Source organism: Pieris napi, chromosome Z, assembly GCF_905475465.1.
Source record: "Pieris napi chromosome Z, ilPieNapi1.2, whole genome shotgun sequence".
Classification (NCBI taxonomy): Eukaryota; Metazoa; Arthropoda; class Insecta; order Lepidoptera; family Pieridae; genus Pieris; species Pieris napi.
In genome coordinates this window covers 5,417,413-5,443,238 of record NC_062259.1, presented here as the reverse complement: position 1 = coordinate 5,443,238, position 25,826 = coordinate 5,417,413, and the positions used below count along the sequence as shown (strand labels likewise).

Here is a 25,826-nt window from a genome sequence, read left to right as displayed (position 1 = left end):
TCTCTCAATCGGTCTCAATCGGTCCCTTTTCTTCGACTAAAACGCTGCACATATTCGTGACATTCCGTAGGGTTACCCTCAAGTGCCTTAAGAAGTTTCACTTAAAAAAGATGGTTTTCTTTGAATAGAAAAACACTATAGTCTTTATAGTTTACAACGTACGTATGACGTACGACACCTTAATTGAAATGAAATATCTCTATACTATTTTATTGTTGTGTGTATAACGAGACTTGATTTGTATAATTTCATAGAGACGGTTCTAATATACATATTTATTTTTAATATCTTAAGAGTGGGAAAAAAATAAATTGAGACGTATTTAATTTGATTTGACGTTCATAATTTATTATTAATTTATTACACGATCAAACACTCATAGGCTATCTAGATATTATCATTAAATATTTAGATTTTTTTAATCCTCGCAACTGGCAGCACTAGCTGTCGGTATCCGTAATCCGCCATCTTGTTGCAGGTCGTGAGCTGCAGCTGTTTGCGTTCTGACATTATTTATATTGTGTGTGTGAATTTTTAAAATATAAATTGGTGATTTTGCCAAAAGCGGCCAGGTAATCCTGTCCTTTTTTCTTGTCTTCATTATTAATTGCAATGAATCAGCCTGACAAAGTAATGTGATGTGTAAATCGTTCGGGTAATAGTAGTTAAATGTTTATTGTTTACCCTTATATTTTATAATTGTCATATAATAGTATAGTATCAACTATCATACAGAAAACCGTAAACGTTCTTGACATCTTTGACGTTGAACACGTTGTTGTACAAAATATAAAAGTTTGAATATGTGAAAGTGTTTTTATGTATAAGGTAGTACATAAAACTATTACTTGGCATAATTTTTTGAATGTAAAAATTCATAGCCGGTATTTTTAAAATATTTTAATTTTAACATATAGTCAAACTATATTTCAACCTTATCTAGACTTTTCGATTGCTCTAAATGTGCAGCATTAGAGAATATTATGTTTGTAGTCTGTAAAACTACAAGAATTAATTTTTAGGGTGTTACATATTTTCACCATAATTTTCAGTACTACTATAGTATAGATAAAGAATATGGAAATCATATTTGTAGTAGTCTTTATTTATTTGTGTATACTTATTAATGGTAAAATATGCTATTTCTACACAGTAAATGAACAGCAACAGCAACAAACACGATGGCTCTCAGTCAGCCAGATCTTCACATGCAACACCAGCTACTAATGGCACAAGAAATGTTACCAATAACAAAAAACCAGATACATGTAGAGATTACATGTGGGGAAAATGTACTAAAGGTAGTTCCTGTAGATTTAGACATGAATTGGATTTTGAGAAATTAAAAAAAACTGTCAAGTTCTGTCATGACTATCAAAACAGAGCTCCGTGCACCAGGGAAGTTTGTACATTTATCCATGCAACTAAGGATGAAGAGACATTATTTTTAACTACGGGTAAACTGCCTAAGGTTCTAGCAGAGAGACATGCTAATATGTCTTCGGGTGAAACAATACCACAGATTGCTATGTATATCCAAGAGTCTTTAGCTGGACCACCACCGCCACCACCACCCCCACAACCAGAACCACAGCCATCTTCTTCTGTTAATGGACCCCAACTAACATATAATATGGGACAAATGGCTCCACCAATGCAGCCGGGAATGGGTATGGGGTCTATGCACATCAGACCGATAAATATGGGGCCAATTCCACCACAAATGATGTCAATGCCGGGACCTTCTATGGTTGCTCCACCACCTCCATCAATTCCAATGCAACATTTACCTCCTCCTCCACCTCCACCTCCACCCCCAACTCAGAGCTCTACAAGCTCTTCACTGTCGACACCTCCAGTATATACAGGTATATATATTATTTTAAGTATATATTCTATTTTATTATTGATTACCTTAATGTACAATACAGTAACATTGTAGATTTTAAAATATTACATTTACTATATCATACAATATATCTTGTAAAGCAAGAAAAAAAAGGGTGCGTGTACTTATGTATGCGCGTAAGAAGTTATACTTCTTTGGCATTATTAAAAATAGTTTTTGATTGCATGCAAATAATTAATAACAATTAAATAATCAAAGACTGGAAAAGGAGTCATTATAGTCAATAAAGTTCAGTTTACATTTGAAAAATTAAATAAATAAATATTTATTATTTATTCTCTTACATTAAGTGTAACTGTGTGTAGTGTTGTTTTTAAATTATGTCCAATGCCGTAGCTGTTAGCAATGCGTGTTAATTTTGTGTCACGGTGCGCGCGAATCGTAAAATTTCACTCTCATCAATTTTTCATAACGCGCCTAAAGAAGTATAACTTCAAAAACTTTTCTTTTATTGTTTTAGCACCTCCGCCACCAACTATGAGGGTTTCGCTAAATCAAGAGCTACCACGACCTGCGACTCCAAAGTATGACTCTTATGTGAAATATTAGTAATACTTCCGAAATGCATTTTCTTTGTAACAAAAAATTTACTTTTTAGACTAAATATGGACAGGTTTGATCCAAGTAAGCCACCTCCACCCTTCATACCAAATACAAGTTTAAAGCGTCCTTCCGTTAGTGATAATATGAAAGGTAAGATATTTCATGCTTATTGTACTGTTAAACATGCGAACACAAGCATAGCGAGTTATATAACTAAAATTACATAGACGAAAGGATAAAAGTAAAAAATTGCTTACTTGGAATCTCTTTTATACCTCAAATAAAATATGTCGTGCTTTCATTCATAACTTAATTATAAACTCATTCTTCACTACTACTTCTATTGTGTCATTTATGTCGTGCAATTTAATAGCAAGAGCTTTGCGATAATTGACTTTGTTCTCAGCCGGTCCCAGCAAAATCAGAAAGGAAGAGGAAGCTTTAGTCGAAGACGTGGCGTGCGATCCGTGTCGTCAGCGACAAATAAGGTTTGAATGATATGCAAAAGCAAATGCTTTGCGAATCCTTAGATCTTTTAATAAAATTCATAATGACACAGGTCTGCGATGGTGGTTATAACTTTGAAAGCACTGATTTGCAAAATTTTATAACTACTTATGAAATTGTTTTTATATTTTATTAATGTATGCAAAACTGAACGTTTTACTTTACGGTAATAATTTACTTGTACATGTAGAGCGACAGATTTTGATATTTGCGAAAATTTTATAAATGAATATGCATCCTACATATGTAAAATATTAAGCGACAGCAGATTTATACCTTCGCAGATCTGTGGAATTTTAGAAATATTTTTTTACAAAACTATTTATTTAACTATTTCATTGTGAATGTATAACATGGGAGTCGAAGACACGACCTACGGCATCGCAAAATAACTAATGTGTTAGACAAGTACTGAATACGTATTAACGTACTACTTTTGTTTTATTGCGAAACAATATTTGATCGAATGGTCTAAGGACGTACATAATTAGGACGATTTTACAGAAATGTTACTTTAGCGAACAAAGCAAAGAATAATCAAAATGATTAGAATTAAATAACCACAGTTTTGGCATCACCAAACAAGAATTTGTAGTTTACTTTTTTCACTATCATAAATAGGGAATGCAAATTTCTAACTACAAAAAGCTTTTGCGTTATAATATTATGTAAGGTAGTATAATTATTATAAGTTCCTTTATTAAGTGATTATATACATAATTATATTATATATTTTGTATTTTGCATGCAGTAGATGTTATATTCCTTTAATGTGATTGTATTGTTAAAGTGCGAGGTACACCAGAAACGAGCTTTGGTAAATTTTTTAATAAATACTTTAAATTAGAATGAGAATATACGCTATAGCAAAAAACTCCAGTTTTAATAAAAATTGAGCTCTGCATCGCTAATCAATGATTTGTTTAGACAATTAACATAAATTTATTGACATGAAGGACTGCGAAGCGTTGCTAATATTATAGATATTTGTGATCTACACTAATATATAAATGAAATATAAAGATTTTATATAGAATGTATTTTATTTGAATATAATAATTATTACATTAAGTATAGATATTATGTTTAAATCAAATATTACTATTCCAGAATCGACGTTTATCGAAAGGAATCAGAAAAGATGTATGCTCGTGTTGATTTTCAAAAATTAATGTACAAAAAGAAATATGAGGAATATCAACGTAAGGAGGAGATATTAAAAATCCTATTAAACCCTGAAATATATAAAATTATTGAGGATTTGTTGTTGAATGAGGTTGGCGTCTTATTTGGTGTAATTCATTATAATCGTTATTTATTTAGAAACATCTATCATTTATTATCTGTTTGATTACAGGAGAGCCCGCAAGTACAAGAATCGGACAATCACAATGCTATTGTAAGTAAACTATCTTTCTATAGTTCACACATTCATATGTAGTTTTTATGTGATTATATTAAATTTTTTATATAACCTCATTCGGTAATATTCTAAATATGAAATGAAATACAGACTTTTATTGGCATATTTTATTAACATACTTTTTTAAGAAAATTAAAGCATTATTCACCTAACAAAACAATGCTTTAAAACAATTTTTTAATTATTAAAGTACAATGTGTCCCGACCAAGGAGGTTTCAATTCAATTTAAGTACACATTATCTGTGGTGAGCTTGCTGCGCGCGCGACGCGCTGGTTTCGAGCCAATAGACCAATAACAGCCACTACCTATAGCCATGAGATTAAATTAAGTAGTGTGTGCAACTGCATATAATTAGGTATTAAAACACTCGCGTAATCTTATGTTTTAATACCCTCCCTTATATGACAGTTGCATAAACTATTAATATCTTATTGTATCGTTTAAACTAAATTACTAATGTGTCTTTTTTCAACACATCGTTAACATTATTTAAAAAAAAGGGGCAAAACAGTACTTAGATTAATGTGTTTAATTTAGTGTTTATGAATATAAGGTACTAAGGTATCAGAAATAAAGAAAATAATTGGGATTCCTCGTAAGCACAGTGGACTTTCCCGTTTGTCTAAATTCTTAGCATTTACGTAGATAATGGTCTCAAAGTAAATAATTCCGTTAAATTTTCTATTGTTTCAATGAATTTATTATAATAATCTTTAATGATTTTTACAGGGCGACTTAACACCTCCAAGAACAGTAGAATCTCTAGGTACATTGATGACTAGGCCTAATAATGTAAATAATTCAATTCAAAACTCTTTATTATTTGCGGAACATTTACGTGACGGTACATATTTTTGTATTTGATTTCGATAATTGATTTTGAATTTGACACCAATTTAACGTATAAAATTTATAGGTAACAAAAAAAGGGATGCCCAATCTGAATATAACCATAATAACACAAACCGTCAAGAAACACAAGTATCATATAGCCAAAGTTTATCAGTTCCTACAACAAGCAAAACTCAAAGTTCGAATCCTGGTAAAAATGTTCCGACCACAGCTTCACCCTCATACTTCTATTATAATATGCCGCCGCCTATAACGAGACCGTTCATGACGCCATCGACTTCTATGGCTCCAACTGCAGGTATGTTTTATTTCTTCGTCTGACAATTTATACTAAACAAAAAAAAATACTACTAATTTACGGTTTAAAACTTTGCGAATAAGGTTTTTTTAAACTTGTTATCACTAAGCAAACTTTTTGTAATCTTCAGTGACTTTTTAAAGTTACTTAATTTTATATTTAAGGCTTGTATACTGTTGCTGTTGCGATAATTTCTTTCACAGGTTTTATATCAATCTGTATGTTTTTATTTTTAGCACCGCATAGCGAGATTTTTTTTCTAAAGGTGGAAGTGGCCTTAAGTCTCATGTGTATGGGAACCGATGGCATCAACTACTTACACAAGTAAATAATATAAAATATTGCAATATTAGTCATAACAATGAGCACTCAGCATCGGAACTTTTCAAATTCCTTAAAGGCTTATCTTACCAATATAAACTTGTGATTTCACCCAGTCCATTATTCTATTGCACGCGTTAAATATACTTATAAATATATTTAACGTTCTTTTATAAAATATCAATCAAATCTGCAAGCTAAAAATATATTCGTATTCTTCTAATAATATAAAGAGATTATTTCATCAAATGGTTAAGCTCATTAGTGATCCAATCGTGAAATAGTTAAATTCTTCTACGCTGGCTATAGCTTTATTTTGGTAAAGCATAATGGCTGCAAAAATCAGATCTAGTTAGGCAGGCTAAGACTGAAGCGAAGCGCAAGTTATTTTTGCTAATGCCAATGCGAATCATCAATATATGTATAAGGTAATGTAAAATGAGGCCCATGATGGTCCGAACACTTTTTGTGTAATTTAATGATCATTAACACGTCAGAAGCTTGTGTACGACACGTTCACAAACATGATGGGTACACTGGTGCGATGATATGTTGCTTAGAGAATATTAACGGGTTCTTGATATTTTGAAAAGCCAATACTTAAGAAAATTAAAAATAACAATTTTCATCAATCCTATTAATTTGTCCTTTTCATCTAATATGCTTTTTACCTTGCATAGCGGCATTTCTATAAATCTCTTAGCTGTGTGATTTTTAGATTATGCTCTTGCCTGCGAATTGCTATTTTTATCTATTTGCGATCCGTTTTTGCGTTGTTAATAGTATATGTTTACAATACAAATTAATTTATCAAAATTTTACTTGTCACACATACCTATACGAGGGGCGGTCAAAAAGTTCACAGAATGGCGGGGTTGGTGGGGGGTGAGTTTACTCGTCCAGTCTCACTCATATAATTGAGGGACCAATTTTCAGCCCAATCGGGACATTATCTTTTGAGTTATCAACGAGTAAACAAGTAAATCGGGAAGAGACTAGCCAATATGCAAATTGGACATTGCGCCGTTACTAAATTCCTTACCAAACATGGAAAGACATCTCAAACCATCTTACAAGAGATGTAAGCTGTTTATGGGGACTCCGCTCCTGGTAAAACCATGATTTATAAATGGCACGCCCTTTTCAAACAAGGAGGGGACTTCGTCGAAGACGACATCGACCTGGCCGATTGAGGCTCGAAAAAGTTAAATAGGCTGAAGAAAAAACAGCTTGCAACATCCATCAACCTCTCGGTATGAGTAAAGTATGTGCAAGATTGGGTCCCGAGAATGCTTTCCGCGCATCAAAACCGTGAGTGGTTAGAAAGTTGGTCCCAAATTGTAACTGGTGATGAAACTTGGGTTGGTGGTTTTTTGTCTCAATTTGGTGCCTTTTGCACGACAATGCGCCCGGGCACACCATGTTGCGAAGGCTGCCATTCACCGATGTTGTTTCGAACAACTGCATCACAAATTATTTGTTCCCAAAATCCTGAGCGGAAAAAAGTTGTTGAAGTGAAGTCGGCAATTTCGACCTATTTTGACGACCAAGACAATTTTTTTTTTTTTTCTACGATCTGATAAATGTATTAAGGTAAAGGGAGAATATATTGAAATTCCCTTCCCTGTCATTCCGCGAACTTTTTGACCGCCTCTCGTATATGTATAAAGTGTTGGTTGTTACGAGTTTGAGTTTTTGCATTTGCATTTTTTGATCTTAATAGTAGAACTATTTGCGAAATATTTTTAAAAGCTTGTATAGAAGTCAAAGTGAGTGCATGCGTTCATTCATTTTATATTTAAAGAAAAATGCGATAACCCATGAATCATTATCATCAACAATGACGCGAAAGCTTCATGATCCTGATACATATTTATATTTTAGGCACTTCATTGATGGCATACCAACATAATGGAATGCAGGGACCTTCACAGGCTATGACAAAGCCGTCAACGTCTGCTCCGCCTGCACCATCCAAGCCAAACAATCAATCAAATCAAAAATCGGCTCCATACCCTCCGCCGACGTCTTATTATAATTCTTATCAATAGCATTGGGGTAAGTGTGGATATAAGTTAAGGTGCTTCTTTATTGGACGAAAAAAGAAACTAATGCGTGTCTCCATTTTATTCTGTTTTAAGGCGGCCCCTAGACCTACAATAACATTGTACAATATATTTAATTGTGCAATGAGATTGAATTGTGGTTTGAATCCAAACGGTCAATTATATTGCACAATAATAAGAACTTTGCAAATTGAGCAATGTTTTCTGGTTCAGTCGGAGAATAGTTTGATCCCGAGCAACATGTCCACACAAGATTTAGCTGCAGCTGTAGTGTTATTGCTTGTGGCTAAGCGTAAACGTAAACGAACACGTCGTTGGTCGAAAGTTTGGTACGCGAAAAGGCCAAAATACACTCACGAAAATCTCTTAAAAGACAATTTTCTGTACAATTGGATACATTCGACGATAAACTCTCTTTCCTTAACTTTCGTATTATCTTTTTCTGCCATTTTTGGGAAGCGTGCACGCGTGTGTCCTCCTTGCCGACGAAACACAGACTAAAAAATATTGCGCAATACTGACCCTACACGACGCAACGGAAAAATATGGTGCAATAAAAATTAAACTCGCTCAAACTGTCGTTCAATCATTGCGCAATCTTCAATATTACCCCTAGAGTCTAGGGGCCGCCTAAGATGCAAAAAGTAATATGTAATTTTTATTTTGTTTTCGAAGTTATATAAAGGGGTCGCTACCAGCGAATGAAAACTAAATATGTATGTATAAATGATGAATAAAACTGTTTTATGTACATTGAGCTGCAAGTTATAATCACTAGTTTTACAAACTTTGACACATTGTAGCGACCCCTTACGTATTAAGAAATAAATAAAAAATATTGGTTCGTTATTTTAGTAACGTACTAATTTTCATATGTTGAAAAATGAGAAGCATACTAACCTATTATATATAAAGCAAAAATTTATTTATTAAAATTCACGTTTTGATTCAGTATATAAAAAAGCTAAACTAATGTTAAATTAATTCAGCTCCACAAAGTTGCAGCTTTTAATTGGTCTATGAAAAATAAAATTTGTCCTTATAAATTTTTTCAGATATTGTTGGATGCATATGCACGGTGGGCGGGAGCTAGCGTCGTTGACAGGTGTAAATATATGAACGTTAATTTAAGATTAAGCTAATTTTAAGACGAAAACTGAACTTGACATGTTGCAATGTGATACAATCTGAATTTTAAAAGACTATGAGTGTGTTGACGTGTACTACGGATTTGTATCAAAATCCATGCTGTATAAATATATATAATAGTTTTTAAAAGTATTTGATTACAGGATATGCTTTTATAATGTGACATTTAGACTAGTAAATTATCTTTACAATATGTTTTTTTATGAATTACAATTTAATTATTTGAATGTGTCCTTGTATTTAATTAATTCAATTTCTTTTTAACAATATTAAAGATCTAATATTCCTATTCAACTCCATCGTGCGTTTACGGTTCCGATTCAAGTGTATATACGAGGGTGGTCCGATAAGAACTAAGCCTACAAAAAATATAATTTTCTTGGAAAACTGGGGATTTATTTCTCAACATAATCTTCTTTGAGTTCGATATACTCGACCCACGGCACCTGGGCGTGGCTCATAAAAAACCGATGTATAACTCGTTAAACCAATTTTTGACGGTCGCCATCGAAGGAGAATAGTCATCGTAGTCTCTTTGATTTAGCTGCGCGATTTCCCTTCCAAAAACAATAATCGTATCACCGACCGATATTGCTCATTTTCCATATTTCTGAAATCTGCAGACACGCTTGCTTACACACACGGTCAAAAGATAACTACGCGTCCGATTCGGCTGAAATATTTACAGTCTACGAGAATGTTCTAAGAGATAAAAAAATGGTCTTGCGATAGTGGTGCTATTGGGCAGTGAGGCTAAGTACTTATCGGACCGCCCTCTTATGTCACTGTATAGTATGTATAATATAACATATATTATTATTCACAATTCACATATAGTTTTTGTATCGCTATGTCGCGCCTACTTCGCAATAAATAGAAATACAAGAGTTTATACAGGAATATCTCCTCAAGTGCCTTGAAACAAAGTGCGGTGTAAGCAAAAGCAATTCGTTTTGATTTTTCTTGCATAAAATAAGTTTAGGATATATTACCATTAATAAGGATATCACAATTAAAATTTTCTTATGAATTTGTGATTTAATATAATTATGATAGCCTTAATATGGCCGCATTCCATAGAGCCGACATTCATGTAGTATTCATATAAAAGTCACAAGCGCTAGGTAGAATACAATTACTTAAATTAATTAATTAATCAGAATTTATAAAAATTATGCCTCCACGATATATTATTTGCTGATTAAAGGATCAAAGAAAAACTTAATTTCGGATTTATAATAATAATATTATTCGTAAATGTATACTGTTTACCGGCTTTGTAATTGGTGAATACCGGACAAATATTTTTTTAATGTATGTGGAATCTTGCCACAAATATAAATTTTAAATTAAACGCAACTATAAAATAAGAACTAGTCACGTCGTTTTAGTATTGTAGTGTTCACTTTATATTTAAAACTTCATTACAATGGGCTAATTTAATTGATATTTATTTATACAGTGTTATCAAATCAATTGACAAAAATTATCCAAAATGTGTTTTTGATTGTTGAAGATCATTTGACTTGTGTCTTGGTAAAACATGAACAGTCAGATATTTTAATAAATTCTAATATCACCGTTATTGTTAACTTTGTGTAAATATAATATTACGACTAAGTATACGTAATGTAAATAAAAGGTAAATGTAATTTTGTATGACTTGAGAAATTAGTAGTAGTAATTACCGGGTGTAAATAGTTGCCCGAAAAAATCGTTTGCGCTTTTCTTTTAAATTTCCATCGCTACTTTTTAAATATGGAATACTTTCCTAGGTAATTAAACCGGGTATAGTTTTTACGATTTACACCCGGTATTTGAGAAACTCGCATGTTAATAAAATATTTTGTTAAGGCTGGTAATTTCGTTTCTTTCTCTTAATTATCATATATTCCCGCCAGAAATAAGCAAGTAGTTTCCTAGGGTGCGTTAAAAAAACGAGACTTAGGGAGAACTATTTTTCCCGTATGTCAAAATATAATAAATTTTTGACGTATGCGAGTGACGCTTGGCGTTTGGTGGTCTTGTTTCTGAATCTCACCTCTAGTAAAACGATCATAACAATACTTTTAATTGTTATGATGGTCGCTACTCGTTATTGTCTAAACGTTATTTGCCAGATATAAAAGAGAAGTTGCTACTTGCGTATTATTGGAAGTCCGTTCCAATTATAAGAATAAAAAAAATATGAATTATAAAGGGGTATTGATTAGGGGCTACATTAATGCAACAACTCTTGTAGTAAAGTGGCTCATCTGTTTTAATAGTTGAGAGAATTGTTGATACTTATAGTATTTTTGGTTTTGTTCCTTATACTTTTATGGAAATTGTACATGTGATGATTGATGTAGTGACATATTTTTTAACGATAATTTTGAAAGAAAAATAACGACGTATTGCTAAGTTTTTTCCTCCCTAAGTTGTAAGTCCCTACAAATTAATAATATAAAAACCATTTTAAATCATCCATGATTTTCTTAAAACCAAAAATACAGAATAATTAAATATATCTATATGCTGGATAATTATAATGGAGGGTAGCTCGCCCCGGCGTCGTACGCAATGATGCCCCGTATTAACTTTTATAAATCATATACCAAAACCTCCTAATTAATAATGTTGGATAGTACATGATTAATTCCGTGCAGTAGATTTTAATTTATCGCGTCCAGACAAACAGTTGCGGTGGAGATCTTGTTTTTATCTTTATATATATAATTCTTCTGTGAGTGTGTATGTCACTGAACTTCTCTCAAACGACTGGACCGATTTTGATGAAATTTTTTGTGTGTGTTCAAGGGGATCTGGGAATGGTTTAGATTCACAAATCAGCCCGCCAGATGGCGCTGCAGTCGGTACTTTCATACTTTGCTTTACTAATCGCTTGAAATATCATGCAGTACAACGTCTGTCGGGTCCACTAGTATAATATAAAAGTTGGACATGCTGTCGCTGACTTGTGTAGGCATTATCATGTTCTACAACTTTTGTCTCTCAATCTGTTATCGTCAAGTCATCGTTTAAAGGAAACCTTATTGTTTAACTGTTCTTTCTACGACTTATTTTGCAAGTGCTATTATATTATTAGTGCAAGTAAAATAATTTTAAAAATCGGTTCAGTAGATTCAGAGGTTCAGTAGCCCCTACAATCAACCAACTTTTCCTCTTTATAATATAAGTATACCTATTGGGGAAAAAAAAATGTGTATTTTTGGGGTTCAATTAGACTAGATTTAGTCGACCCAGTTAATGACTCCACAGAAGGCCTGACGCATCCCTTCTGTGGACCTGCAAGCATTGTACCCGGCCTCCCCCAGCTCTATAAAACAGGATGGATTGGCCGATGTGAAAGGCCCTTGCTGTGCCAAGGACCATTCCACATCATTCGTGGCCGTAGAGGACCGTAATATTAACGGCTGATCGCGTGGCTAGATGCGGACAAGGCTACGCTGTTACCGTGTCCTGCCCCGGGCGATTGCTGGTGGCGCCGTGGGGTTTTAGTGGGTATGCACAACAGCGAGTCCCACATAACCCTTCCCCACCAGGTAATAAATAAAATCACTTTTGAACCTCAATGAAGGAATACATATTAAATGCTTCTAATTTTACATTTACTGCCTGTACTCAAATCAAGAGCGTAGAACGGACGAGAAGAACTGGCAATAAACTCTCCGCCACTCTTTTTAATCGGCTAGTTTTTGTTTTACAAGATATTAAGGAGCAGTTTTTAGTAAGGAGCTGCAACTAGAGACCGGAGAACCGGTTCTGATCGAGAAATACATGCTCGGTCAGTGTAGTGTAACCCCAGTGGTATCATCCCCATAGCAATTAAGGGACCACCATTAATTTCTGGGTCATCCAAAGTCGAGTTGGACGCAAAGAGACAGCCCAAAAGATCGACTTTCTTCTTCTCTACGTGACTTGGTAGTTCTTTGGATATGAGGTCAGCACAAGGTCCAACAAAGAAAGTAATTGCGGGGACCATTTGTGTCAAGTCCTATGCCAAGGCAAAGTCATGGAAGGACCCACCCGCGTGGTATCAAAACCAAGGTGGTGTGCATTAAAGCCAAGTAAATATCATTATTTCAGCGTATGAGAACTTTTGAAGCAGTGAAACCCGATGCCGGCAAATTCTATCAAAAAAATATCTATATTAGTCCGACTAATACACATCTACCCTATGTGTGTAAATCAACTCCCTAAAATCTAAATAAATGTTATTATTTGACTAGATATGTGTTGTTAACGTTTTCTATCTATTAGGCACTTCTTCCCATTACTGCTTTGACCACCTTTTTCGTACGAATACTACGTGGACGTCCAGATCTTTTTCTGTCACATCAGAGGAGTTCTCATTGTACCTATTAAAATCCCGGTACACAAATATTTGACTAATACCAAGCGTATGGAGAGTTAACTAACTTTTTTTTTCCTACAAAGAAGGGAAATTATTCTCATGGCAATTTAGTTGCATTATGATGTTATGTCAATTATTCGCTATCTCACACGCTGTACGCTGATGCCTGGTCTATACCATAGACCGTCTACGCAATTAGACCACCTAAAATAGCACTTTTGAACGTCAAACAATATACATAGAAGATACTAGTTGCCCCTTCCAATATAGCAGAGAAATATTGCAGTATTTTCGATTGCAAAGCAATCGTTCCGGCCATACTGCCTGGGACACTAAACATTCATCGGACATACAAAAAATATTTGGCAATATATCCCGGCCGTACTACAAATATTGCCGAGTATTGCATAGTCTAGCCGTAAATGCTGGCTGATGCTACCAGCCACACCCTTCCAGCTACACATTTTCGTGAAAATATGGCCCGTCTACAAGTTATCCTATTCGAACAGGGCAATCTTGACCTTTTGCTATTTGAGGTCAGTTGATAAACATACCCGCCTCGAGAAGATTGCTTTATCATGTATAATATTATTCTATAACCTGTGTCGTGCGACTTTGGCCGTAAGTTGGTGTTTATTTTACGGTCTATTGATATTCGTCGATATAGTTTGATGTTACTGCTCTTTTGATTGAAATACTTTAAATAATAATATATATATTTATATATTTTTTTAAATACTTTTGCTCGCTGTGTAACGTGTTACATTACACCTCGTAACGTTGGTCAGTTCCCACCTTTAGAATTAAATTTGAGAGAGCAAAATATTCTATATATTTATTTTAATTAGCACATGGCTATGTTCTACTTTTTTTATTTGCTCTTCAAGATAATGCCAAACATATAGGGTCCTTTTTAAATGCTACGTATTGCAGTCCGTTAATTTTTTTTTTTACAAAAACTGCGTGGCTCTAAAAAAATAACACGTGCATTTACAGCTTATTTTCTAAATAAACCGTGGAGGAATGCTATTTGTTTCCCGAAATCTTTTAATTCAATTCAGTTCTTCCAAACGTACAAACTGTATTATGTAGATTAAAACAGTCTCAAGGACTTGTACACTCAGTAGTCTTAATTAAACCTATCGTTCGGTTGGGTGTAAAATGTGCGTGTTATATTTCTGTGTATTTGCACTATTTTATATCAACGTCACCGCACATATTAATTCTTTAAATGCAGTGTTATTTAATGGTGACTATGAATTTATAGATCTTAGCTATCCTTTCGATGCAAATACGATATATTGGCCTCAAGCACAAAAGTTTCAATTTACGAAGCAAATTATAAACGAAGGCGTTAAGTAAGTTTTTTAATCTTATTATTATTATGACACTTATCGGTAATTGAACTTAACTATGTGCATGTAGTAGAAATTTTACGATGTTATTCTTATGAATATTCCATACACACCAAAGATATTGTTGCCTTTGTTAATTAGTACTAAATGTATCTAGTCCAGCCATAAGTTCTGTTACAAATGAAAATGCATTTTTTTAATGAAGTAATGTAATATTGTTACAATGTATACATATTTCGTAAAGTCTCATTAAAAAAAAAATTATAAAGGAAGGAAATTTCGCCACTGCTTGCTCCAAAGATTTTTTTAAGAGACTCAATGTCGCCGTGTCGTTTAGAGCAGGCCATGTTCTCTTAAACTAACCATAATCTGAAGTCTAAAGGGTCTAGGTCTCGTCTAGATGAGGGCCATTCTTCAGATCTTATAAAGTCCGGAACGTTAGTTTCAAGCCAGGTTGGGTTGGCAGTTCGTGCCTTGTGACCAGGTGCAGAAGATGCTGGAAAGTCCATGATATATTTTTAAAAGTGTATTGCTGAGAGGTTTCACAACATGATCCAAGACTGTATCTTGATACACTTTGGCTGAAGTTGTCATTTTATGTAACAGTATTTATGGCCAGACTAGTTATAATTTCTGTACCCCTAAGATTCTGGGATTTACTCCCGGAAAAATATAATTTATTTCTAGTTAGTAGAGTCATAACAGTTGCCGTTTCTTCTTGTCTTCTCGATAACTAGTCTTCTGCCCTATTGGGGAATACAAAACAAACATTAGTTTTAACGACACGAAGTGGAATACCTAAAACCATTCTCATTTTTAAGCTGGTACTCTTCTAAAGAATTTGTTGCTTCCGAACATGGAGGTACTCACTTGGATGCACCATATCATTTCTATGAACAAGGAAACTTTGTGGGAAACATTCCTCTTAAAGACTTAATTGTTCCGCGTAAGATATTTAAAACTTATTTATTGATAAAATAACATATCAGGAATTTATTTTTAACAATTTTTTTCAGTTATAATTGCTGACGTTAGTTCCCTGGTTAACGATGATCCAAATTTTGTACTTTATAAACATCATTTAGATTTTATGATTAATGACAATTTTGGTAAACCATGTTTAATTGTGTTCAAATTTGGATGGAGCAAGTTTGTAAATGACAAACAAAAGTATCTTGGACTGGGGCCTAACAATACATTAAATTTCCCTGGTGAGTTTTAGTCTAAGGGTGAGATCTATAGTGCGCACTTGGACTTTGCTCAGACTTTACTTACGAAAAACACTAAGGTTAAACTATGATTTAGTATATTTATAGACATTTTAACGGTGAGATTAAGCTAAGCTCAAGCTAAGACAGAAATTGATGTTTCATTTCATGCAATACCTTCTTTATTATCCTTTAAAAAAGTAAAGAATGGTTGTAGTTAAGTCTGAGCAAAGTCTAAGTGCGCACTATAGATCTCACCCTAAGATCCGACCGCGTGATTTATACGTTCATATGTTTGATTAATAAAATATAATTTTTATCGATATTTATAACTAAACCAATGCAGATCCGCAAAGGTGGCCATCCAAATTTGGCCGCAATTAATTTTAATTAAAATGTAATTAATTATTTATTTTTGAACAATTACGTTCACTTGTAATTGTTAAAAAATATATTTCATTAGAAAGAAATATACCTGAGATACCGAGAAAGTTCAAGGTGCCATCCCTCACTTGGCCGCAACCTAATGTCAGCCAGGTGTAAACAGGTACGCATGCGCAGTAGCATAAAAACGACAAGCAGCTGGGATGCTCTATCTTTATTCGACATGGGGTGTTTATCTTAAGTTTCTCTCGCTTTTATTTATCTTTAATCGTTGGCAGTCACTATTTGCGGGCATTTTTGCATAGGCACCTATATCTCATCATGTAGGGAAAGAATTAATCTTCAATTTGGTATGTATAACATGATAATACATTATGAACGTATATATTTAACGAAATTATACCTGTTTACACCTGGCTGACATTAGGTTGCGGCCAAGTGAGGGATGGCACCTTGAACTTTCTCGGTATCTCAGGTATATTTCTTTCTAATGAAATATATTTTTTAACAATTACAAGTGAACGTAATTGTTCAAAAATAAATAATTAATTACATTTTAATTAAAATTAATTGCGGCCAAATTTGGATGGCCACCTTTGCGGATCTGCATTGGTTTAGTTATAAATATCGATAAAAATTATATTTTATTAATCAAACATATGAACGTATAAATCACGCGGTCGGATCTCGTACTATTTGGTTACTAATTGAAAAAGCGTAGAAATATTTCTTAAAATGGGATCGCTACTTGTGTCATTAGATTTGTTATGTTCAGGGAAAGCAATTGATTTCGCTTATAAGCCATACACGGTATATCATTTCGTTGCTATTAATAATAATAATAATAAAAGCCTTTATTGCTGTAATTACTTATACCTACTAGTACATACAAATGAGAAATACAAAAAAATTTCATTAAAAATAAAAATATAAATACTAATAATTAACCGCAAGGCGGTTGATTTCTGTTATACAGCTTGTCCTTGGACATAGGCCTCCTCTAAGGGCTTCCACTAATCTCTGTTTCTAGCTTTACGTAGCCACATAGGGCCATTGCTATTAAGAAGCCAATAAACCTGAGTAAAAGAAGGGTATAATTTATACTTATTTATTATTTTACCAGGCCTGAGTAGTGAAGTTATGGATTGGATAACAACTTCATACAAAAATGTAGTTGGGGTTGGCGTTGATACTTCTTCTGTAGATCCTGGAGCATCAAAAGATCTTCCTGTACACAAATTAGGATCGAAAGCAGGGTTGTACAATATAGAAAATGTTAATTTATCAAGACCTATACCAGGTAACAGCAGCATTGGACTATATAAACATTGGACTCGGTGATCAATATTGTATGTTTACCTATCTTCTATAAATATATTGTATATGTGTATTTTGTTATACTTTCAGAATATGGTTGCACCGCTCTCGTTATGCCAATGAAAATTGCCCAAGGTAGTGGAGCACCTGTTAGATTTGTAGCGATTTGTCCAAAACAAGTACAAACTGAATTTTAAACGATTTGATTTAATATTACATATACTATTAATAAACACGTAAATCAACTCCTATATGTCTTACATGGTAATTTAGTATTAATTTTTTGAAAATAAATTGTTTTATGCTCTTAATAATATTTGTAATTTTATAAATATTTGGTAGGTAATGATTTGGTTATTTTATTTTCAAATTGTAACTTAAGTTATACTGATTGATAGACATAGACCTAATAGACATTAAATTTATCCTTATCTGTAAAAATTATAATTTACTTGAGATTACTTCGAAAAACCTTAAAAGTATTGGCAACTTTCTACATTAAGCCGTTTTTCATTTTCTAAACATTTTCAGTGTTACGTAGGTATTAGCGAATGCTGTCAAACAACCTTTAATACTATTTCAGTATTTAAAGCATATAATACAATTATAAAAAGAAAGGAGATTCTCGAAATAGCCACAGAATTCTACAAAAAATTATATATGAAGCTGCCGGAACCATCAAATAACTGAAAGAAGTTCTCTGTTAGCGTTTAGTGACGAAAAAGATGCAATAATAATGGCTGACCGTGGATTCAATTGTGTCATAGCATAACATAATTAATTAATATTAAAGAAGGAATTGTAAAATAAACGTCCAAAGTAATTAGTGGGTTTTATTGTTTCTTAGTAATTCTTATAAATATATTTATTAAGTAGGGCCTTTTTAAAATATCCCACATAAAATTTGTTCAATATTATGATGGATAAAATTCTTCATCCATATCCTCATAAAAAGTTTACAATGAATTTTGAAAAATATCCAATGTGATTACTTCATGACAAGATCTGCCTTTCTTCCTTTTAACAATTAGTTTTGCGTTTTCTACTCCATTGGTGAGAAGCTGAACGTTTGGAAACCGAACCTTTTGGTCACTAGCGAAAGTAACTCAGGAAAAAGAATTCCAGCCCTCTCTACCATCCTTGTGAAACCAGGACAACTCGATGGCTCACTCGTTGAAAAAGAAAGCAGAGCTCTTTTGCTCTCTCTGTGCTTCTAACTCCACGCTCGATGACTAAGGGCTTGGTCACAGTTTCTGGCGGTGTGGAGCGCGGCGCGGCGAAAGGGGCTGCGAGAGGCGCGGTTTGCGGTGGTATGCCACAGCTCGACTTCGGTGGACGTATTTACAGTATTTCGTCCCACAATTTTTTTATAACATGCCTATATTTATGATGTGGATGTTTTGACATGCATATTGCTGGTCTACTCAGTATTTCACTAATAAATTGTTCTGTATCCATTATTTTATATGAGCTTATCAAAATAATTGTGGAGAGGCAATTACTAATTATTACTATTGCAATTGTTGAAAAACAAGTGTTTAGGTAAAAATTAGCTACAATGTACCAATTGATATTTTTGTAATAAATTAAGTAAAACAAAGTAATCTGTGTGCTTACTAATTGCCCATTGCCATCATTCATCGTTGCCATATGTTGCCACATAATAATATATTAACAATGCAAATAAAACAAAATAGTTTATTTGTTGCAGCTATCATGATAAAGCAATGCTAGCTAGCTAGCTTAAGATTTAATAAGTGTATTTCCATTTAGTTTTAAAATTATTAAATAACTATGTGAAATATTTAAATTGTGGTTTACTTTCACTTAATCCTTCAAAGTTAATTTATTGAAGTTGAAAAGAATACATACCTAAACTTATATATAGCTAACAAAAGCTTATTAGTATAGTGCTTTTCATGAAAGAAGTTCCGCGCCCCGCGGTGATTTTTGTAACTAAATTTGACAGGTCGGCAATGTTGTCATTCGTCGACGTTATCAAGTTCGTTTGTTGTGGTAGATTTTTGTGAATTTTTAACTAGCTTAGTGCATTTTAAAGATTGATTACAATGCCAAAAGTTGTAAAAAGTTCGGCTTGAGAAATGATATTAAAGGTGAAAGAGTTCTGTGAAGCGGAACATAAGAATCAAGGTGTTTTAATACCACTAAACAATGTTCGGAAGAGAGTTGCCGCCATAACAGGTACTTTTTAGAGTTGCCATTTAATAATTTTTTGCTGTATTGATGGGACTTTTATGATATACATTCGTTTTTATTGAATAAATACATAACGTGATGAAACTAGGTAACTGAAATTAAAACATATATTACATTTTACATAAGCATTATAAAACTTAAAGTTACTATTATTTTTAATTGTTCATAATTTAATTGCAGGTGTGTCAGAAAAAACTGTAACAAGAATACAAACGAAGGTATAATAGCGGCGTGTACGTCGAAAAAAATTGTAACCCAACAATTATGCAATAAAACTCTGAATAAAAAATTGTATTGACTATAACAGTATAGTCCTTTTCATTAAAGAAGTCCCCCAGACGCGGCGCTGCAATCGCATAACGTAATGTTGCCATTTATGAGTAAAAAATTTACCTATTTTATTTACATTTAGCAGATGTAATTTATCAAATAATATTATTTTCTGCATACTTCGATGAAACAATATTTCTGTTATGTAGAAAGTATATTTTTATTTACTTATATTAGCGGTGTTCTACCTACTAACAGGGAAAAGATGAGAAAATAGGGTAAAGAAAAGCAATACAATTTTTTATTCAGAGTTTAATTGCATAATTATTGTTGGGTTACAATTTTTTTCGGGGTACACGCCGCTGTTATACCTTCGCTTGTAATTCTTGTTATAGTTTTCTCTGACACACCTGCAATTAAATTATGAACAATTAAAATAATATTAACTAAATACAACACTACAATTAAAAAATAATAGTAACTTTAAGTTTATAATGCTTATGTAATATATGTTTTAATTTCAGGTATCTAGTTTCATCACGTTATGTATTTATTCAATTTTGTCGCAAAAACGAATTTATATCATAAAAGTCCCACCAATACAGCAAAAAATTATTAAATGGCAACTCTAAAAAGTACCTGTTATGGCGGCAACTATCTTCCGAACATTGTTTAGTGGTACTAAAACACCTTGATTCTTATGTTCCGCTTCAGAACTCTTTCACCTTTAATGTCATTTCTCGAGCCGAACTTTTTACAACTTTTCGCATTGTAATCAATCTTTAAAATGCACTAAGCTAGTTAAAAATTCACAAAAATCTACCACAACAAACGAACTTGATAACATCGACGAATGACAACATTGCCGACCTGTCAAATTTAGTTCCAAAAATCACCGCGGGACTTCTTTCATGAAAAGCACTATACGAAGTAGATGCAATGTAGATAATTTTATGTAATACCTAAGTTACCGAGTCGATATTATGAATCTGTGATCGTTCAATATCTATTCTTACAAAAAATACAAATGCCGTAGATAGAGTAAAGAGTTTACCATAGTCCGTCTACGATAAATGCCATCTGTTTACCTTTTCTAAATATGTATGTCTTTATTGGTCATTAAGATTAAAGATACGTATTCTAAAATATTACTTAGTCTCTTTAGTATCTCTTTCTGTCTTTGTATTTGACGAAAAAGATAAACAAATTTTAGTGAAGGAAAATTAATGTTTCAAAAAACTTAACTCAAAGTAGACAGGTACGTGCCAGCATCGGCCATTTACTCTGTGCAGTGTGCTACTAAATTCTAATCTATGCGCCATTCATTTCCCAGTCGAGTTGATTGCGAGTTTACAGCTAAAAGCCAATTTATTATCTTTCGCAAAATAAATTCAAATCTGCATCGTTCACCTTGGCGTCATTTCTGCTGACATTTCGCTGTTGTTCGTGAAGCATGATAAAGAGGTAAAATTAGAAATTATTAGTACGAATTGCTCGTTATCATACAAATCAATAACATACAATACACTAAATAGTCAGTTTTAATGGTTATATAAATGTAAGAAGAATGTTTGAAGTTGCAATAGCGGTCAATCATATAATGCACACGTTTTTAATTCACCTATTTTTTATAAGAAATATATCTAAATGTTTATTGTTTTGCGACAGGATAAGATGTACGGACATAAAATGTATAATCCTAACACTATATCTATGTAGTTAATGTTTTTGTTTTATGCTCTAAATTTAGATGTTTTATTGACACAGTTAAGATAAAGTGATAATTACAATATTAATTCCAACATTGTTAAAAATATATAGTCAATATTATAGCCAAATGTTTTTTCTTCCAGGTTTTAAAACATGATTGGGTTTGTTTTGTTACTTTTGGGCTGGCTAGGCCTAAGCCCAGTACCATTTCTTGCCCATATAATTGGAACTACTGAGCCAGCTTTAAAGCTCCTAATATCAATTTTACTGGGTTACCCTTTAGGAATTATATACAATGCAAAGATAAAAGAACATAAACCACTGAGGCATTTTTACTTTGCGTTGATGGGGGTTGATCTTGCAATTTACAATTTCGGATGGTCATTTATCCATAATGCTATACCTGCACTTGTTATATATCTTACTACATTGTTGTTTGGCCCAGGGAAATGGAATGCAATTATAACATTTGTATTTAACATGACATATCTTTTAGTTGGATATGTTATGACAGAGTCTGAGGATTATGATATAACATGGACAATGCCCCATTGTGTCCTGACCCTAAAATTGATTGCACTTTCGTTTGATATTTGGGATGGCCAAAAATTAAAACAGGGAAAAGAATTATCAAGTAACAATAAAATAACTGCTTTGGAGAGGGCACCAACACTCTTAGAGCTTTTTGGATTTGTTTATTTTCCTGCTTGTTTCCTTGTTGGGCCTATATTTTCATTCAAGCGATACATTGATTTTGTTTCTGACAAATATCCTCTTGAAAGTGAATCTAAAAGTCTCAAAAAACATGCACTGCAAAGGCTTCTTCTAGGTCTTGCTTATTTAATAGCATTTCAAGTAGGAGGTAAGAAAACTTCGTAAATAATTCCATATTAAGTCCAATTTGTATGCTTTAAAAAGATTTTCTAGTTTTTTAAAATCTTATTTAATGAAATAAGATCTAGAAAGTTTGAGCTATGTCAAATATGAAACCTCTATTACCTAATTAACCTAAAATTTATTCCTTATAAAACTAAAAATTTATACACTCATATTCCTCTATTTAAAATAAAATAGTTTTCCACATATAAATGGTTAATCTTAAATTTATTCCATTAATATCAAATTTATTTTAGTGTCTGTCTTCAATATTAAATATATGATGTCTGATGAGTTCTGGGAAACATCTATTCTTTACCGACATTTTTACTGTGGCTTATGGGCTCATTTTGCTCTATACAAGTATATTTCTTGCTGGCTACTTACAGAAGGTAAGTGAAATATTTAAGGTAACCCAAGTATTAATTAGTAATTGTAAAATAAAGTTAGTAAACTACTAAATTCCAATTGCAAGACATTAACATACAATAAGGATTTAATTTAACCAGTAAATTTAAATATCTAGTATTACTTCAGTAATTATTTAAATATTTACACAATGGCAGCATGTAGTGATGTATTTAATACAAGAATATTGATGGCTGTGGAGAATTATTTAAAAACTATGCTTTCTCGCTACAACTAGTTTTCTGTTATGTAATTATGGTCTTATTAATAAATACTTATCAATTAATAATACTAGAATTGGTTTTAAATCACTAAAAGGAACAACTTTAGTTTTCATGTCAAAAAAATTATATTTACATTACAAATCAAGTACAGTAAAAGAATATCTCTCTGTATCCTACTAGATTTATGCTTTAAAATATTTATAAACCATTACAAACTGTGGGTACTAATCTAATGGTTTATAAAAAAAAAATTACCTTTTCAGCCTCATGCATTCGTTTTGGATTGTCGTACAATGGAAATGAGGTAACAAAAGAAGGTATGGTTGCCAAGTGGGATGGTTGTAATAACATCAAGCTGATGCTATTCGAAGGAGCAACTAAATTCCAACATTATATAGACAGTTTCAATTGTAATACAAACTTCTTTGCAGCTGAATATATCTACAAAAGGCTTAAGTTTTTGAATAACCGTCACTTAAGCCAGTTTTTCACACTCTTATTTTTAGCTCTGTGGCATGGACTACGTTCTGGTTATTACATGACATTCTTCAATGAATTCATCATTATATTTATGGAAAAAGAAATGGAAAGTATTATTTCAAAAACCACCTTATATGAAAAGGTCTGGAATTCATATTTGAAGTATGTTATGTATGTGTTCCTAAAAGCTTATACTATCGTTTTTATGGGTTGGAGTTTGGCTCCGTTTGATCTCAAAATATTTTCGAAGTGGTGGCAAGTATACTACAGCTTATTTTTCTCAGGTTTCTTTATTTTCTTGCCTTGGCCATTTTTATACAAACGACTTCTTAAAATGGCGGTTAAAAAATACTTTAAGCCCAAACTTGATGAAAAGCCAAAAAGTTCTTAACAGTATAAAATAAAATTGTAGATAAAAAATAAAGCACATAGTAAATAATAATATTATGAATAAATTAATGCATGCCTTTTAGTCATAATAGATATTGATTATTATTAAGTAGACTGATCATTTATTATAGTACTGATGCATGATATGGTTATAATAAAATATTGCTTATTATTCTTGTCGAGCCGAGCTCCATAAAATCATAAGCTTTTTATATATATATTATTGTGGAGTAGCCTGTTGAAGTTATCTATGTAAATTTTTTGAAGAAAAAACAACATATGAATAGAAATTCAAATGTCAACATTAATCGCGTCGCTAAAGAAATAATTATTAGCCACTAAAAGGCAGTAAGGGCAGTAAATTTATAAGTTAGAGGATTAACGCTATTTAAGGAAAGATATGATTTTAGAAGTTATGTACTAAACTTTTTTAATTATATTGTACAACGTCATGTGAACAGTCATGTTTCAGTGCTTTAGTACTTGTACTTAAGTAAATGTAAATGAACCCAGAACAAATTGTGTTACTATTTTATTTATTTATTTTCTCTTCAGACTTTCATTGACGTGACAGTTTAAGCTAAACTTTATTGTTCTTAAGATGAAAAATCTTAGGATAAGATTTGGAGCTGAGTTATAACGCTTAGCATGACTTCCGCGTGTCAAATCCAACACAGTTTTGTAATTTACTTATGTGAACTTTTGACTAACCTTTGACTAAACCCACTTAACTTTCTTCACTTTTTTGTCAGACAACTGAATACAATATTTGGAATGTTTTATGTGATGTACTAAATCGAAGGAGTATAACAAATATCTTTAAAACCTATGCTACAAATTGCTTTTACTCCTGTCTATATTTCTTGAATAAACTTAAAGTCAGCACTAATCTATTGTAGTAATCACTAATTTACATTTGATTTGACAAGATATATTTGTTGCTTTAAATTTTATCAATGGCCGGTTTGCTCAATTTGAATAATTAGTGTTAAATGTACATCAGTTTATTGTGAGCCTTACTGCACTTTGTTATTCTAATTTTAATTGAAATGTATATAATTTATGAAAATTTAGTTACAATGTCAAGAGAATATGATTTTATACATGCATTTTTAATAGTTGTGTTAGAAATAAAGAGCTATTCTAATAACGGTTTTATTTTATTTAATCCTAGTTTATCGCGTGATAAATTTAAATTATATTGTTTGTAAGATTATGGACGATGACAGGATTTATTTTAAACCCATTTATGACTAAACCCATGTACACATATAAATATAGTGTAATATTAATTGTAAATATTTAAGACTGATGAGACATTATTGATAGCTAGTTATTAAAGTTAACCATAACAATAATGGTTAAGTATACAATAACTCAATCTCTCGTTCTGTCTAGATTTTTCCAAAAAAGGAATTTCACCATCGCAAAGTTTTGTACTCGTCACAAAAAAATATTTGCTTATGGAATTTACCACTTTAGTATATCTTAATCTGAAACCAGTCAGATTCATTCTTGAAGCTTATGCAGATTTTATTAATACTGCCAAACACAATTTAT

At 32.4% G+C, this 25,826-nt stretch overlaps 3 protein-coding genes and 1 long non-coding RNA gene across 10 annotated transcripts; all 4 read left to right on the top strand.

Moving 5' to 3' along the window:
• The first annotated feature begins 338 nt into the window (after nt 1–338).
• On the top strand, nt 339–10,932 carry LOC125062242 (verprolin-like). 3 transcript variants are annotated; one of them, XM_047668027.1, is made up of 11 exons: nt 339–572; nt 1,154–1,868; nt 2,370–2,433; nt 2,508–2,602; nt 2,859–2,940; nt 4,070–4,235; nt 4,317–4,358; nt 5,114–5,228; nt 5,301–5,534; nt 7,740–7,913; nt 8,977–10,932. In XM_047668027.1, exons 2-10 carry the CDS (start codon nt 1,157–1,159, stop codon nt 7,904–7,906), a joined length of 1,677 nt encoding a protein of 558 aa, XP_047523983.1. In that variant the 5' UTR covers nt 339–572; nt 1,154–1,156; the 3' UTR covers nt 7,907–7,913; nt 8,977–10,932. The 3 variants fall into 3 exon arrangements, with proteins under 3 accessions (XP_047523983.1, XP_047523985.1, XP_047523984.1); XM_047668029.1 differs by lacking the exon at nt 8,977–10,932 and adding an exon at nt 5,771–5,858 and having other exon boundaries at nt 342–572; nt 7,740–7,907; XM_047668028.1 differs by lacking the exon at nt 339–572 and adding an exon at nt 696–828.
• A 3,525-nt stretch (nt 10,933–14,457) lies between these two features.
• On the top strand, nt 14,458–18,514 carry LOC125062251 (kynurenine formamidase-like). 4 transcript variants are annotated; one of them, XM_047668042.1, is made up of 6 exons: nt 14,461–14,785; nt 15,604–15,728; nt 15,799–15,993; nt 17,498–17,674; nt 17,782–17,826; nt 18,223–18,514. In XM_047668042.1, the coding sequence occupies exons 1-6, from the start codon at nt 14,589–14,591 to the stop codon at nt 18,237–18,239; spliced, it is 756 nt and encodes a 251-aa protein (XP_047523998.1). In that variant the 5' UTR covers nt 14,461–14,588; the 3' UTR covers nt 18,240–18,514. The 4 variants fall into 4 exon arrangements, 3 of the variants coding, with proteins under 3 accessions (XP_047523999.1, XP_047523998.1, XP_047523997.1); XR_007119209.1 differs by having other exon boundaries at nt 14,469–14,785; nt 17,782–17,955; XM_047668043.1 differs by lacking the exon at nt 17,782–17,826 and having other exon boundaries at nt 14,458–14,785; nt 17,498–17,723.
• Nucleotides 16,256–17,002, top strand: LOC125062270. The gene is made up of 2 exons (XR_007119217.1): nt 16,256–16,425; nt 16,538–17,002. It is a non-coding gene; the product is annotated as an uncharacterized LOC125062270 (long non-coding RNA).
• Nucleotides 18,515–21,276: 2,762 nt separating the features above from the next.
• Nucleotides 21,277–25,416, top strand: LOC125062245 (lysophospholipid acyltransferase 5). Of its 2 annotated transcripts, XM_047668035.1 has the most exons (5): nt 21,277–21,436; nt 21,512–21,642; nt 22,032–22,750; nt 23,022–23,156; nt 23,660–25,416. In XM_047668035.1, the coding sequence occupies exons 3-5, from the start codon at nt 22,042–22,044 to the stop codon at nt 24,265–24,267; spliced, it is 1,452 nt and encodes a 483-aa protein (XP_047523991.1). In that variant the 5' UTR covers nt 21,277–21,436; nt 21,512–21,642; nt 22,032–22,041; the 3' UTR covers nt 24,268–25,416. The 2 variants fall into 2 exon arrangements, with proteins under 2 accessions (XP_047523991.1, XP_047523990.1); XM_047668034.1 differs by lacking the exon at nt 21,277–21,436 and having other exon boundaries at nt 21,457–21,642.
• Nucleotides 25,417–25,826: the final 410 nt, after the last annotated feature.

Bases quoted from the DNA above. Each gene is read 5' to 3' on its own strand.
- LOC125062242 (XM_047668027.1), top strand. From the start codon at position 1,157: ATGAACAGCAACAGCAACAAACACGATGGCTCTCAGTCAGCCAGATCT. The intron at 2,434-2,507 runs GTATGACTCTTA...TTTACTTTTTAG, and splicing joins CCACGACCTGCGACTCCAAA to ACTAAATATGGACAGGTTTG. The intron at 5,535-7,739 runs GTATGTTTTATT...TTTATATTTTAG, and splicing joins TTCTATGGCTCCAACTGCAG to GCACTTCATTGATGGCATAC.
- LOC125062251 (XM_047668041.1), top strand. From the start codon at position 14,589: ATGTGCGTGTTATATTTCTGTGTATTTGCACTATTTTATATCAACGTC. The intron at 15,994-17,497 runs GTGAGTTTTAGT...TTATTTTACCAG, and splicing joins CAATACATTAAATTTCCCTG to GCCTGAGTAGTGAAGTTATG. The intron at 17,675-17,781 runs GTAACAGCAGCA...TTATACTTTCAG, and splicing joins TTTATCAAGACCTATACCAG to AATATGGTTGCACCGCTCTC.
- LOC125062245 (XM_047668035.1), top strand. From the start codon at position 22,042: ATGATTGGGTTTGTTTTGTTACTTTTGGGCTGGCTAGGCCTAAGCCCA. The intron at 22,751-23,021 runs GTAAGAAAACTT...AATTTATTTTAG, and splicing joins AATAGCATTTCAAGTAGGAG to TGTCTGTCTTCAATATTAAA. The intron at 23,157-23,659 runs GTAAGTGAAATA...TTACCTTTTCAG, and splicing joins TTGCTGGCTACTTACAGAAG to CCTCATGCATTCGTTTTGGA.